Below are 16489 nucleotides of genomic sequence, written 5' to 3' on the forward strand. Positions count from 1 at the left end.
CATCCCAGATCCCACTAAATATCCGCACATCCCTTATAGTTTATACCCCTTCCGCCAATATGTCATATTATCGACTTTGTTGGAATAGAGTGACCCACACCACTATTTCATTTCATTCGGCCGTAACGCAGATTAGAACAAATCTTGATTCACTCGTACCCAAAGCTTATAGAGTTAGAAATCATAACTCTATTCACTTCAATAAATGGCGTTTTCCAATGAGGAATCCGTTAACTACCATACCACACGCATGTGACCAGTGAGGATCAATAATGTCAGTTATGTCGGTTCAGTTCACCTTTTTTATGAATGTGTCTTCTCCTATGATGTCCTGAAAAAATTCGTATTGTTTTGCCATCTTTCCTGTGCCCATTGTCAGAATTGTAATCTTTTTCCAAAAACATGTAGTATATTAACGCTTAGCTCATGAGCTCTATACAGGGTGTTGTTGAAGGTGAGGCTTTTTGTTTCAACAGAAGGTAGGACTGGTCGTCAAAATGAAGCGTTTCACTAAAAATCACCTATACAAAACTTTCATAATGACAAAGTTAAAAAAAAAATTGAAAATGATTACTGAAATAGATCCTAATACGACCCTAGACTGTTTGTTAGCTGAATTATCGCAAAGCAGAGGGAAAAAACTTATCTCCTGATTCGACCATGTGGTTTCGTCAAAGAATTGGCTCGTTCGATATTTACGTGGTAATGAAAATGGAAACTCAGCACCCTTAGGAGTGCCAAATTTTTCTCATTATTTTTTAGTAACTTGCCCGATTTTATTAAATGGCTCATTTCGATACCAACTGAAAAAGAGACTTAGGACACAAGTGTGAAAAAAAAAGAATATAACTTCAAAAATAAGGATAAATTCAGATGCATACTTCCCGCCGATCTGAATATCAACAAGTGTTACGATCTGAATTGAACTAGCCAATTTGCCATCGTCAAGGCCCCAAATGGAGTGCGCTCCATCGAAGAAAAGCAGATGCTGACCATGGTTTCGGTCTCATTTGACCTCATCAGAGCAACATAGCATTTGTCTACGATGGAGAACGTTTGGAATTGATGGAACTTTATTCAATATTGGCAAGTGCTACTGGGTACTATACATTTACCCAGAGCGCCACCCAATATGAAACGGTGACCAAGACGAAGACAATAGCATATGTCCCATATTTTCCCTAATTCAGTACGCCGATTCGCTTTGCGAACAACAGACGCATGACGAATTGAGAAGTCTGGGAACACGTTTAGATCACGGCAGAAATGATGGCAGCGGTACAATAATAAATTTATTATTACTTCAAAATCTCACCAATAAAATTCGTCTAAATTATGCACGAATTTTTTCACATTGGGCATCACAATCTTCTTTTCGAACATTACAACAATCGTCGTAAAAATGGCATGAAATGGGGAATTATCATAGCACTTTTTCAACATAACTAACATAAGCACTTTCAAGAAACTTCCTCAATGTTCTACGTTTTTTTCACCTTAAATTGCACGATACAACAATTATGATACTGTCAAAAGTGACCTGATGCATCTAATCCGATGAACTTGGTACTGAACCATTCATTGTCCAGCCATATGTTTTGTTTCGTTCTTGCTATGCCGGAGTCACCTTCCACATTCGCGTACTTGAAATTCAATGAAATTTTGTCAAACTTCTAGAGGTTGTACCTCAGCCATCTTGGATATTTTACATAGGCAATTTTTGGTTAAACGACTTATTTTGATAAGTTTTACCTTCCGTCAAAAAAAAAGCCTCAACTTTGAAAATACCCTATACAGGGTGATTCATAACTATTGGGACATAGGCTAAGGGCAGATTGTTTGGACCAAAATATGGCGATAGGACCAAATATACTACAATAAAATATTGCTTTGGAAAAAGATAGAGGGCGTTAAATTTGAATTTTTCATAAGGGGACAGAATATAATATTTTCTTCGAAGTTCGAAAGTCCTTAGAATTAGAAAAGGCATAGAAGTCGGAGGAGGCCACTTAGAACATTCAATTTAAGTTTATTCTTTTTATGTTACATTATTTTTAATTATGCTTTATCGTCGAAATAAATAAATAAAATAAATAAATCGTCACTTCAAATCCCCTTCCTAGTTTGAATATGTTCCTAAATAATACAAAAACAAATGATTCTAGAAAAATGAGTTTAAAGTACCTAATTATCATGACCATGTAAGCATGAAAAACTTCATTTCTCCAGAGAAAAAGCGAAAGGGACCAAATGTTTCTAGTTTCTAGATTAATATTTTGCAAGGGATTATGTATATTATCTAATCAGAAAATCTACTTGACCTTGAAATCAATTTTCAAAGATTGAATATCTGCTTCAGATGTATCCCTAAAGATTGAGATATTTTCATGCAGAACATTCTTTGATCCAGGCTCTTCAAAACGTGTTATTCCGGTGTATATTTTAAAATGGGCCACTCTGTATATATATACACTCACCTCTTAGGCGTTACAGCCAATAACTTCTCAAGCTTTCCTATGTATTCTGGCTCTGTAACAACAACATAATCATCATATGTCAAGGTAACGAAAGGTTCCAATTTTGTGTTGATGTATTGTAACCATGGAATACTTGGATAGTTGACCTGGAGTTCTCTTATGGTCATTTTATTGTACTCGAGACTGGCATTTCTCCTTTCTTCTGGCAGGGACATTATCTGTAATTACATAATGAGATTGAATGATTTTTTTTCCAACACAGTTGACTATCTAAATTTCAGAATTTCGATTTTTTTGAACTGCATGAGAAATATGAAATTATGTAGTTTTCAGTAAGAACAGATCGATTTTGACAAACTGTGCTAGTCATTATTTTGTTAGCAGCAACTATAGTGAGTCTATTCATAGTCATATTAGGAATGTGATTCATTCACCCAGGCCAAAAAAAATGGCCAGTTCCTCGATTGAGGAGGCAGTTAAAACAAGGCAGTGAACAAATTAATCAAATTACCCCAGGTTTCACAAAGCGAGGAATCAATGCTTGATTGACGAATAAAAGTCTATTTGTTTTTTATCGATAATTTAGTCATGAGCATTCAATTGATACTCCTTCAAAATATTCAGAGACAAAAAGTCTCAGTGATTTCGTTTTGGAAATCGATTGACTGTCATGTCGTTGGTCCGACAATGAAAGTTTTGTGAAACCCGCGGTTAGTGTTGATTGGGGCAAACAATGCGCGTTTTCTGTGCGTCTTATGACAATGGGGTGATTTTTTGTAAACTATTCTCCAATATCTGGAAACGAATTTTCATCTTCTTCTTCTGAGGACCATTGCTTGTATCCCATTAACTTAGAGATTAAACTCGAAGATAGGCAGACAAGAATAACGCTGGGTCTACAGGAAGCAGCACAACTTTAATTCGATAGAAGATATACTTTACTTCATAGTAACGGAATGAAGAATTCATTAATTTCCGTCTCTAGATGATTTCAAAAGAATCTCCGAGAGAAGCTTTCGAAGACGTTTTTGGTAGGTACTTTTAATTTGAGTTCAGAGCAACATCCAATCAAAATTAGAAAAATTATTGTGTGAAACACGTTGGGACACACTATTTTTGGTAATGCTTTTTTCAACTGGTTGCACAAATAACTAGTGCATACACTATAGAAATACGTACAATATAACTTCAATTATAGTTGATGGAAATTTCATCTTTTCAACGTTATAGAGAAACTAGCTATAACATAACATAACATAAATTTATTTCCAGAATTACAGAAAGAGTATAATACTTCAGTTACAGTTTGAAATTGATATCTATTTAGCAGTTAGTAGCTTCCTGATCATCCCGAATGGAGAATGAGCTCAAATAAAAGCTTCTGAATATCAGTGACATTCAGGTCGATTCTGTTTGGAAATAGTAATATGGTTATAGAAAAGATATTGCTATCACAGCAAAGTTTGAAAAACTGGTATTCTAATCATTGATTTTGAGCAATATGATCTGTCAATTTCTAGAAGATCTTGCTATTTCAGTTTGCTATATCAGCAACATCATTTAAGTACTTGCTATTTCATAACAAAGTTGAAAATGGCAGTGAAGCTCTTGTTTTTACATTTCTTACAAGCGTTAGAAATTTAGAGAATAGGCAAGTCATTATAAACATGCTTCGTTTTAGTAACTTTTTGGAAACCTTCACTTGAACTTTTCATTTATAGCGAAAATATGAGACTACAATTTCGATATATTAGGGATACCAGTAATTCATGTGAATTGCCTGAATAAGGAAAGAATAAGGATAAGGAAAGAATAAGGAATAAGGAAAGAATAAGGAATAAGGAAAGAAGAGTTGAATGGATTGGTTGAGGAACCGACCAGTAAAAATACAGTTCCTTCTTACCTACAAGTGGGTGAAAATCCATAGAGAATTTCTAGGAGATTGATTATCAAATCAATTCCATCTGATTTTTTGTTGTTTTCTTATTTCCAGACATGATGCACAGTTCAACCAAAAACTTACAATTCAAATACCGAATAAAACATTAAACCAAAGAGTATCAATTGATGATACTCTTCGATTAAACACAACTTATTCTTCTTTTCCATAGAACAATTATAGAATTACATGTTCTTTTCTATGAAATGAGAATCTTACCCTTCAAAACAGTGTTGTCAGCTCAAACATTCGATTATTTTTCAACAATATTGCTATGGCCAAAACTCATAACCAATCTTGCGTAAAACGGTGAAACAGAATATTCGTTCGCTCAGTCATATTGCTATATTTTATAATTATAACAATGTTGTAGATTTAGCAATGTTATAACAAGATGCGAACAGAATCGACCTGATTGTATGATCAAAGTCCCATAAAAAATTCCATGAGAAATCCAGAAATACATCGTTTGAAAGGTCGCGTTATTCTCTATTCAGAAATCTTATCATTTTCATGTTTATTGCATAAATCTTGTGATCGGGTTGATGGTTGATCACCCCTCAGATGTTGAATACTGTTGAAAGAAATTGGTATTTGGGGTTAAGATATGCCAAGGCGTTCGGAGTGAACACATTGAACGTCTACTTCATTCAAGAGAGAATAAAAATTGGGGGTTGTACCTGAGGGGGTTGAAGATAGAGATCGCATTTTTACGAAAGAGAATGGCAATTTAAAATTTAAATTTGACATGTTTTGGGATTTTTCATAAATATGTAGGTACAGTAACTAAGATAATGAATTCATTCCATTTGATGGCATTTCCACACTGTAGGTACAAACTAAAGGCTCAAAAACAACAGAAGGAACAGTTTGCGCTTTCGTTGCCGGATAGAAAATACATTTATTCACCACTTAACACTAATATTCCGTTTTCTTGATGGTGCAACAGCCTGTATTTAATCACTTTGAGGCATGATTATCAGCGGATAACGATAAATGATAAGAGATAAATGAAACAGCAAATCTAACTCATTCCAATCGAAATGACAGGATCATATAATTCCTACAATACTCCATAATTTTCAACGCCTGTGGGTATAATTATTGAGCTTAATTAGCTTATTTGTGACAAGTGATATGAATATTTATAAAGTACACATTGCGACTTGTCTCACAAATACCAATGTTTCTAGGATTGTATGTTTGACTTGTGGTGCAATAGTTGGGATATCACTTGGATACTTCTTGAGAGATAGTATAATACTGAAACTGCAACGATTTTACCTCGGGAAGAAGGTTAGTTTTCAATCTAAAAACCAACCACCTCTACTGAACGAAGACTTTAGTTTGACCGAAGCAAAATTCATGTACACATTCAAAAATATTACTCGAATAAGATTACTGAAGAATGATGTATTCTCTCCCGAAATATGGATTGGGGATTTGCCATGGAAGATAATGTTGAGACCAACAAGATTATGTTTGGAATCGCACGTGATTTGTAGTGAAATATTTTGTTCGTGGTCCTGCTGCGTTCACTTGGAATTACGTCTGCTGGGTAAAACCCCGCGAATACTGGCAGTAGATGATGAGCTTTACGAATCAGATTCTCAAAATGAATACAATCGCAATATGGGTCAAAACATCCCATGGGAAGAGTTACTTGATCCTGGAAATCAATATATTCATGATGATTCCATAACATTTCAGGTCAGCTTAAAGGTAGAAATATTAGAAAAAATATCATGGTCAGATAAGTTGTACTTGAAAGACGAAAGGGCAAATAGTTTAGTCAAGAAATATAAGACGAACATTGATATAATTAGAAAAAAAATGAAGCAGCTGAGTAAAAGAAATGAACAATTAGAAAAAGACATTAAGTTGCTGAAAATGTATAATAATTCACATTTTCTTTGAAGAATATAAATGTTTATGGAAAGATAATATAAAGAATTATCAAGATCGCTATTCTTATGAATTTTAAATTTCACCTTTATTGTATCATATGTGTATAGAGAATGATTGTATAAAGTAAATAAATAATAATAATATTATATATTATATTATTCTATCAATAAAGCTTGAAAACATTTGCAATATTATAAACCAGATTGTGTATCCTTTGAAATGTTATACAAATCTATCTATTTTACCAATTAATGTAGCCTTTTCTTAAACTGGACGACATATTGGTATATTACCGGAAATGTCTTCTATCTATACTATACAGGGTCTTTCACGAGGAACCTCACCCATATTTATACGGGAAACTACTGAACGTATTTTCATGAAATTCAGCACTTATAAGTATTTCACGATGCTGATGAAATCTAAAATATTTTCAAGGCATGAGCACCTCCGGTTTTTCCCGAAATGACGTCAACTTCCGTTTTTCAAATTAGAACACCATTTTTTCATTGCAGAAATAGATTCCTTAGAAAATTTCAAGTTATTTTGATGTAACATTTTTCAGTTTTGGTTGGAAAATTCTCTCTGAGCGGGAAAATTCGAAAAAAAAATCGAAAATAGAGCTCCGCTGAAACAAGAATAACTTCGAGGTTTTTGGATGGAAAATTTTCATTTTTGGGATTTTTCAAGATGTAAGATTGATGTATCCACTTTAAAAATCGAAATCGCGATTCATGGTACAGGGGGTGAAAAAATCGCTTTCAAAGTTAGGGATGACAAAATCGTGAAAAATCAATTTTTTCAAATTAGAACCCCATTTTTTTATGGCAGATATTGAATCTACGTTAAAAAATAATGTGAGTGTATGCATCACACCCTTGCCCTAAAGTGGATATTTTCTAAGTTATTCACAAAAAACTGTTTTTCGTCTCGAATTTTCAGCTATTTCTTTTCCCTTCACGCCAAAAAGATGAAATTTTCAGGAACTGTTACTTAAACCATGTTTTAGATTTTACTACCCTAATATGCAAGAGAAAAAAGTTACAGGTTGTTCCTAAATAGATGGCGAATTTTGATTCGAATTTGTATCGGAAACCTCTTTATTTCAACTAATCGGCCATCGGTTTTCTCTCCAGTGATAAATAAATAATTCCTTATGAACCATATGCAAAAACTTACCATGTTTTACATTCTTTTTTTTTTAATGATAGATATCATTAATTACATCTGCCAAATTCCTCTTTATTCAGTAGCATTTTGTGTTTACTATTAATTTGGTGATAATTCGTATTAAGTTATAAAATCGATCACTATGCCTAATTTTACCAATGAAGATTATTAAAATCTCATTCTACTTCATGGAGAATGTAATAAAGTTGTAGATAGAACGATTCGACTGTTCATTGAGAGGTTTCCTGACCGACCCAGACCAACGAGAGATACCATTAACAGAACCATGACAAACTTGAGAAATGTCGGATCTTTCGTTAAGAAAACTATACACAGAGAAAAAAGTGTAGTAGAAGATGAGAACAACGAAATTACAGTTCTTGCATATTTTCGTGTGAATCCTCAAAATTCTCTCAAAGATGCTGAGATTGATCTGGGATTATCTCAATCGAGTGGAGAATATTAAAAAAACATAAAATGCACCCATATAAATTCAATAGGGTACAGCATTTGAAGGAAACTGATTTCGTCAGGAGAACAGAGTTTTGCTAAGCTATGATGATTCGATTTCAAGAGAATGAAAACTTTTTGGACTGTATAATTTGGACAGATGAATCTAAATTCACAAAGAATGGTTCTTTCAATAGGCATAACAGTCATTATTGGGATGAAGAGAACAACCACCACTTCAGACAATGGAACTTTCAAGAGACCTGGAGTTTCAATGTTTTTTGCGCCATCAAAAATAATGCAATTCTCGATGTTCACATTTATGATGGGACTTTAACTGGTAAGATAGAACACTACACATGTTTGCATTATTTAAAGAATGTTCTCCCTTAGGAGATAGATATTCTGACATATTGACTCAAATAATTGAGCCGCTAGTACAGAACCATAATGACTTATGGTATCAACAAGATGGCGGGCGTCCACACAATTCACTCAATGTGTCAAATATCCTCTACCACGTTCTCCCGATTTAACTCCTTTAGACTATTATGTTTGGGGTAGGATAAAAAATATTGTCTACTCAACTCCCCTGACTGATAAAGAGGACTGCATAGAACGAGTCAGAAATGCGTTCAGGTTTGTTTAGATTTTTAGATTCATAGTTTTGAAACTCAATTTGGTTTTTAAACACTTTTGCAGATCTCTTCCTCCCGATGAAATAAGTAGAGCAACGCACGAAGCATTCCTGAGACGTATAAATAAATGTCTAGAAATTAACGGTCAAAACTTTGAGCATCTTCTCTAGTTATAACTGCGAGAGTTTGCCATGGTTCTCCTAATAGTAACTTGAAGTCAGTTTCAAGAAGGGGTGAAAAATCTACAGCATGGTTCAAATAACAGTTCCTGAAAATTTCATCTTTTTGGCGTGAAGGGAAAAGAAATAGCTGAAAATTCAAGACGAAAAACAGTTTTTTGTGAATAACTCAGAAAATATCCACTTTAGGGCAAGGGTGTGATGCATACACTCACATTATTTTTTAACGTAGATTCAATATCTGCAATAAAAAAATGGGGTTCTAATTTGAAAAAATTGATTTTTCACGATTTTGTCATCCCTTACTTTGAAAGCGATTTTTTCACCCCCTGTATCATGAATCGCGATTTCGATTTTTAAAGTGGATACATCGATCTTACATCTTGAAAAATCCCAAAAATAAAAATTTTCCATCCAAAAACCTCGAAGTTATTCTTGTTTCAGCGGAGCTCTATTTTCGATTTTTTTTTCGAATTTTCCCGCTCAGAGGGAATTTTCCAAGCAAAACTGAAAAATGTTACATCAAAATAACTTGAAATTTTCTATGGAATCTATTTCTGCAATAAAAAAATGGTGTTCTAATTTGAAAAACGGAAGTTGACGTCATTTCCGGAAAAACCGGAGGTGCTCATGCCTTGAAAATATTTTAGATTTCATCAACATCGTGAAATACTTATAAGTGCTGAATTTCATGAAAATACGTTCAGTAGTTTCCCGTAAAAATATGGGTGAGGTTCCTCGTGAAAGACCCTGTATACCAAGGAAATGTGTACAGGGTTGGGAATAAGTGTGGAATAAAATTATTATTTCTTCAACCAGTAATTCAGGTTTGATTTGACCCTGATTCCCGTCATGTGATATTTGATTGAAGTCATTTTCTAGCAATAAAATTTCGTGTTTTTCTTCAACCCCTTAGCTGGAACCACATCCAACTTCAGTCTTTCAATATATGCCATGTGAGCTCGTTGGAAAGCTCACAGAAAATGGAACACTATAATCTTTGTTTATTTTTTTAATTGGTAGTTATAAGAAGAAACTCAAATGTCTCTTGAAAATAAATTAAAAGATTATTGTGGGATTCCATTTTCCGTTAACTTTCCAACAAGCGCACACATGTCACATAGTTAATGTTTCCATTTGGAAAACGGATGTTGTCCTCATATTTATAAGAAGAAATGAATTCTTCTCTTTGATTTTTCAATTTCCAGTAGACAGTAGAGTAGAGCTTCTTCATAGGGATAGCGAAGTTCTAGACAAAAATACTCGGAAGGATATAGAGAAGCGAAAAAAGTTATAAGAAATAGGGTGTCCCATTTGAAATAATGAAGTTGTAGCATTTTCATATAAGCGGCAAAGTCGCAATATTGAATATGTTTTAGTCAGATAGATCAGAAGGGTTAACTCTAGTTCCCAAATGTTCAGAACCTTCCTATTATCCGTTCTCCGTAAATGTCTAATAGGCCACCCACCGTGGGACACGCTGTATAGTGTAGTCTAGACCCTGTCATACTAAATCGGGATTTACCCGAGCGTCGTGGAGACCTAGTGGATTTTGAAGATTATATGGTACCGTAGATTCGGGTGACTTGGGACGATTTTGAAATTCAACTTGTTATATTATATATTGTTATATATGTTTCAAATTTTATTCTTTCTGGTGTAATCTTTTGAAACCAATAAATGTTATTATTATTATTATTATTATTATTTCAAAAACGGTGACCTATTTTCATGTGAGAAAGAGGTGCAAATATGCTAAATGACTCAGACTATTGATTAGGAAATATACCAAGCTTCAGAATTCGGAAATAAATTTAAAAAAAAAAATAAAATATACTTCTCCCAAGTCACCCACCGAGTTGGGAGGCTTGGGTCATAAGTTAAAATCTATTGATTTCTAAACTCTCAAATGAAATAGGTGACTTGGGACGGTGTATAGTTCTGAAAAATTAGAATTTGTGATTATATAGTTGAAATTAGATAAGGAAATTAAATGATACACCCCTATTACAGCGAAAGTAAATATACTGCAACTCAAATGTAAAAAAACTAAACAAAACAAGGGAACTTTGATTTCTTTCCTTCTTCGGTGATTTCTTCATGTAAATAATGCAAATAATAATATCCTGCGAAAAATAGGCATACGTCCTGCTGCCAATGCGCCGCTTGTATCTATTATTCAGCATTGTCCCAAATCACCTTATGAAACAATAAAATAAATGAATGAGATCCATGTTGTCGTTTGATTTGTAAAAAACCTTGTTTCATGACATATGTAATATCCCACGTATACAGAACAAAAAAATGCAGATGCACAAAGTGAAACACATGTACAGGACACTATAGAAAGTATAGGGGCCATCAAAAAACGATCTTTTACTCTCCTGAATTCGTTAATTTTTCCTGTCAATTCAAACGCTCTGGTCACGGCAAACACAACATGAATTCATTATTAAACTAACCGAAAAGACGCTACACAATCTTATAAGTTTGTCCCTTTACTCATAAATGGTAAGAAACAAAGACATCTGCAAGGGGGGTAATCGTCTCAAGTTACAGGACTGTCCCAAGTCACCCGAATCTACCGGCAACGAAGTTGTAGTATTTTTTCGTATAAGTGGCAAAGTCGTAATATTGAATGTGTTCCAGACAGATAGATCTAGAAGGATAAACTCTAGTTCCCAAATTTTCAGAACAATCCCATGATCCGTTCTCCGTAAACGTCTAATAGGCCACCCACAATGGGACACGCTTTATATAGGTCTATAGATCGTGCAAAACTAAAATATAATTCTATCATAAGGATATAAACTAATATACCTGAATATTAAAAATTTCTCCCATCTAAGAATTAATATACCTAAACCTTCATAATTTCTCTCATCTAAGAAATCACCCCCACTATAATGAGCTTTCTCAATTAAGAATTCTTTGAGTATTGATTTTTGTAATGGAATCAATGTATTGTATTGCGTGATTTCTATGAACAGGATATATTATATTCACCTGCAGGTACGTATATTTCGGCAAAAAAGATAGCTCTTCTTTCTGGTTTCATTTTCATGTATTTATTGCTTAAAACTCAGATCTTCGAAATGATCTATCACAGACCCGCAGTTGGGCCCGTTGACCCATATTTTTCATAACTATACCTATACTTAGCAGTAAGTTTTTTTTTAACACCAAAATAAGTCATTGCGCCCTAAATCGCCTCTTCAAAATGGAGAAATTATCATACCCTCAAGTTCAATACGAATTCATTATATACGGTACGGTTCGGGCATTGAAGTCGGTGCCTGTCCCGAGAAAATGATGTAAATAACCGATTGGTCACTAAAAGTAATATAATATGCTCTTGTATCAATTCAACTTTGTGTTTTTCAGTTAGTAGCTTGATTATTCTTCAGAATTACTCGACGTATTTTGATGAAATTTTACCTTAGCTAGTTCGATGCGGAACTCCAGGTACTGCTTCATGTCCTTAACAGCTTGATTCTTATCAGCTCCATAAAGAATAGCAATATCTACCAAATATTCATAATAAGCTCTCACAAGTGTTTCATTCATCCCTTTTTTCAACAATTTAGCGAAACCTGAGCAAGGCTGTCCTATCTGAAAACAACGCCACATTACTATTATAAGATATTGTGCATATAAAAACGAAATAAGTTGTTATAATTAACATTAATATACCGGGTGGCCCACCTCAGACGCGACGCTATTTTGTGGGAGTAAATGAAGATATTTGAAAAATCTCTTGTGGTGTATGTAGGATGTCCCAAAGCACAATTAAAAATTATCGTTATATATACAGGCTGTTCGAAAACAAAGATACAGACCAAAGTTGCACTTTTTTAAATGTAACACCCCATATTTGACCTCAAAAATGACGAACTCAAGTTATGATGAGTTTCTTCAGATTACTTTATAGCTCAGAAGCACCCTTTACGAGATAATGGCGAAAAATCGAAAATATGGAGTTTTTTTAATAGCAAATAATGAAGAAACTAGTAACGCCAGCGATACAGACAGAATTTTTTCGAGTAGACAAGTTGGCTACTCCTACATATAAAAGAAAATTTCAACTCTAGAATATACAGAGTGATCATAATTAATTCTCAAAAATCTCAAACATCAACTACAAATAATCGTCGGAAAAGTTCTTATTTCAAATGGCACACCCGGTATTTCTATATCTCGTTGAACGTAACAATTAATTTCGAAACTATCTGCATAAAATATTCCTATATCTAAACCTGATAGTTTCTGAGCAATTTTCGATTTTTAATTCAAAACTAGTACACCATTTTCCCAATTTTTTCGTAAATGGTTCTTCTAAGGTATAAAGTGATCTGAAGAAACTCATCATAACTTGAGCTTGCCATTCTATTTTTGAGGTCAAATACAGAGTGTTACATTTAAGTGTAACTTTGGTCTATATCTTTGTTTTCGAGAACCCTGTATATATGACAATAATTTTAAATTCTACTTTTGAACGCCCTACACACATCACAAGAAAATATTTTCATAATATCTTTACTTACTCCCTCAAAATGAGAGCCGCGTCTGGGGTGGGCCACCAGGTATATTAATTGATATTGTTTGCTGGAACTCTTTTTGAGTTAGGTACCCACTTCCTGATAGGAGGAAACCATTGAATGGTATGATAAAAGCTAAGAGCAACTTTCCGACATTCAACATCAACATTTCCATAATCTACTTTGTGACAATTTCTGATGAACTCTCATAATAAAGAAATATTTTCCTCGCAATGAACTCAGATAAAAATCAACAAACAACAAATAGCACGACCTAAATCGAATTAGCACCATCACTCTGAGTATCAATAGAAAGACCATTCCATCGAGGAAGAGCAGATGCTGTTCATGGTGTCGGTCTTATTTGTCGTCATCAGAGCAAAGGGGTCCATACCCCTTTAAATATTTCCTTACAAAACAGAAATTGAGTAATAAATTCTTTTTCTATATGCCCTCAAAATGTGGATGGACTATCAAACACTTACAGTGAAAATTCTTTTCGTAGAATTCTTTGCGTCTACTCCCACGTATGAGCTAATGAGCTGAGTGTGACTGAATCCTAATTTCCTGAAATTGTATTGGGTTGCTTTCCAGTCGAAGGCTTTCTCATTCCAGTAATTCCCCTCTAGTACTGGCCAACCTCCTAATTCCTTCATCATGCTTTTGAATAGTTTGAAATCTTCTTGTTCTGTTTTTGAGTAGTTCATACACATTCGGTACAGTTTCTTCGTGTATTGAAAAGGGACAATCTCATTTTCATCAATAGGCTTTTCTAATAAGTTTCTATAGTTCTCATCGATTCGATCACTACAAAAGACATAATACATATTTGAAAATGATTAGACCCCCTTACTAGATTTTCTGTCTTTACAATTGGTCAAATATCATGTGGAGAGAAGATGTCAACTAACCCTACTTCAGAAAAGCTGACTATCTCCACTTCATCCTCAGGAATAAAATTATTTTCGATATATCTACCACAAGCGAACTCATAGAAATCTTCGCAAGGGTCCACTTTTGGATTCATATTTCGCAAAATGTTCGCTGCTGTAGTAACGCATCCTTCAGTTTGGCATATATTTGAGACCTTAGAATCTAGAACATTGAAACCATTCTTGTTAAAAATGATCTGAATATGTTTGTACTTATTAGTCATAATGAAAACTTTTAGTAACACAATCAAAAGTAATTTTCGAAGAACTCCACTTCAGCACCAATTAAGTACCTATACATGTTTATTCATTTTCCTGCAGTATAGGTACCGGCTGCTGTTTGTACTGTAGACATATAAATAATCTAATCTGAGGTTCCATTTCCATGAGAGATCATATTCTACTCAATTTCACAGGATTATAGGACTGTGGGTTGTTGAAAACTTCGTTCAACTACATAATGCCAACGTTAGGCAGATATATTTCCACTTCTTCCGTGCAAGCCTGAAATAATGTTTTTCATACAGTAGATCTAAAAAACTCGACATGGGCGAAGTTGTCCTGATTTCTGCATGTTTCTGGTATGATTTGTTCAATGAGTTGTTTTTTTAGATCTATACTGTGTTTAAATAGTTATATTCTTAACAAGTGCGGAAAGTGGTACTTGCACGAAACTGCTGGGCAAGAAGTTCAGTGCAGGCAAGACACTTTCCGCAAGAGTGGGACATTTTTTTTTCTACAAGCACTTGAAATATATACCTACATACCTATATATCCATTTTACGAAACAGATCAAATTTGATTTCATAAATTCATATGCAATGATAGACGTAATTCTGCATGTCGTTACCATATCTCATCGTTGGCGTTCGGTCCATATAGAGACATGACAGAATATAATTTAATTTGGGTGCGCAAAATGCGCAAATGCGTGCGGGAAAGCAATGTCAAGGGTTTTTCCCGCACCGTTTGGCAAAGTGACTTTTTGCGACTTGAAATGCGTGCATGCGGAAAAAAGGTTGAACGCGCACGTTTGTATAAAAACATAGGGTCAGCTTCGCTCTGAAGAAGCTGATATTTTCTACTCATATTGATTTCGTAGTTTAAGGCATATGAATTTTCGATATTTGGTTGTTACGGAAAAATGCACTTTTTCGTCCATACTTCTGAAACGATTCACATTACAGAAAAAGTTTTAATACAGTTTTTGCTCATTTTAACCTGCTCTACATGATGAACAAGAAAAAAATATAGGTTGCCATTTGAAAAAAATAAGTTTTGATTGAACTTTTATTTGAATTTTTAATTTTAATTTTTGAAGACCTGTATATTAGATTGCTGAAAACAGAGTGTAGCGTATGATCCAATATGTTAACAAGAGGTGGGCAAAATTTGGTTCTGATACATTCATTAGAAAAGAAGTATCAGCTATTTTAGTTAGCACCCACAGTTGTCAAAATTTTAGGAAAAAATCGAATATCTCAGAATCGCTGCTATATAGGACCAGGTTTGTCAAACCAAAGTCACCTTAAAATTTGACAAGGAATTCAAAAATGCAATAATATAGAGGGTGTTCCATTTAAAATAAGAAAGTTGATACCAACAGGGAAAAAACGGAGCACCCTGTATTAAGGTGGGTTATAAAAATTAAAAGTTCAATTGATTCAAGACGAGATTTGTATCCAAATTTTTCTTCTAGCTCTTTCAGTTTCCACAATAAGGTATAGGGACACTTTAACTCGAACACCCTGTACATGTACACACCATATAAAGTTTCGGCAAAAATTGTCTAGAGGTAGCAAATCACTGAGTAAAACAGATATATAAGAACAAAACCAAGCGCAAAATGAAGAGAACAAATATTTCTCTTCCTCCCACCATTTCCTTACCATTTCTCCTCAACAGATAATAACGAATAACTTGACCGAATATGAGAAATTCTATCCTCCATGAGTGCAAGTGCAACTAAACGCCCCGGCTAATCGCTTTCATTTCAATAGCCCGCAGCTTAGTTCCAGCGAACAAAATTGAGAATTCTTTCTATGTTTAACTGATATGATTCGCCTTTAACTTTCCTCTCATGGGATATTTCATAAACCTAGATTACTTAGATCTGCTAAAGACCAGATCTGTATAAAGCTGTATCTACATTATGCCGCTGTGCCCGAAATCGGTGTCGCCGCATGTATACAGCGGCATATCTATCCAATATTCAATAAAGCCCGGTAGATCGGTCGTTACCAACCTTCTGCAGTGCC

At 34.2% G+C, this 16489-nt stretch overlaps 1 protein-coding gene across 1 annotated transcript in view; it reads right to left on the bottom strand.

Moving 5' to 3' along the window:
* The window catches only part of LOC123311861 (neprilysin-2-like), a 36040-nt gene that overhangs the window by 14800 nt on the left and 4751 nt on the right, over positions 1-16489 (bottom strand). Inside the window, exons 3-6 of the mRNA XM_044895965.1 lie at positions 14211-14394; positions 13785-14106; positions 12200-12373; positions 2478-2695 (exon numbers count right to left, since the gene is read on the bottom strand). Coding sequence (XP_044751900.1) covers positions 2478-2695; positions 12200-12373; positions 13785-14106; positions 14211-14394 — 898 coding nt within the window. The remainder of the gene's footprint in view (positions 1-2477; positions 2696-12199; positions 12374-13784; positions 14107-14210; positions 14395-16489) is intronic.

The sequence above is a fragment of the Coccinella septempunctata genome, chromosome 4 (assembly GCF_907165205.1).
Source record: "Coccinella septempunctata chromosome 4, icCocSept1.1, whole genome shotgun sequence".
NCBI classification, from domain to species: domain Eukaryota; kingdom Metazoa; phylum Arthropoda; class Insecta; order Coleoptera; family Coccinellidae; genus Coccinella; species Coccinella septempunctata.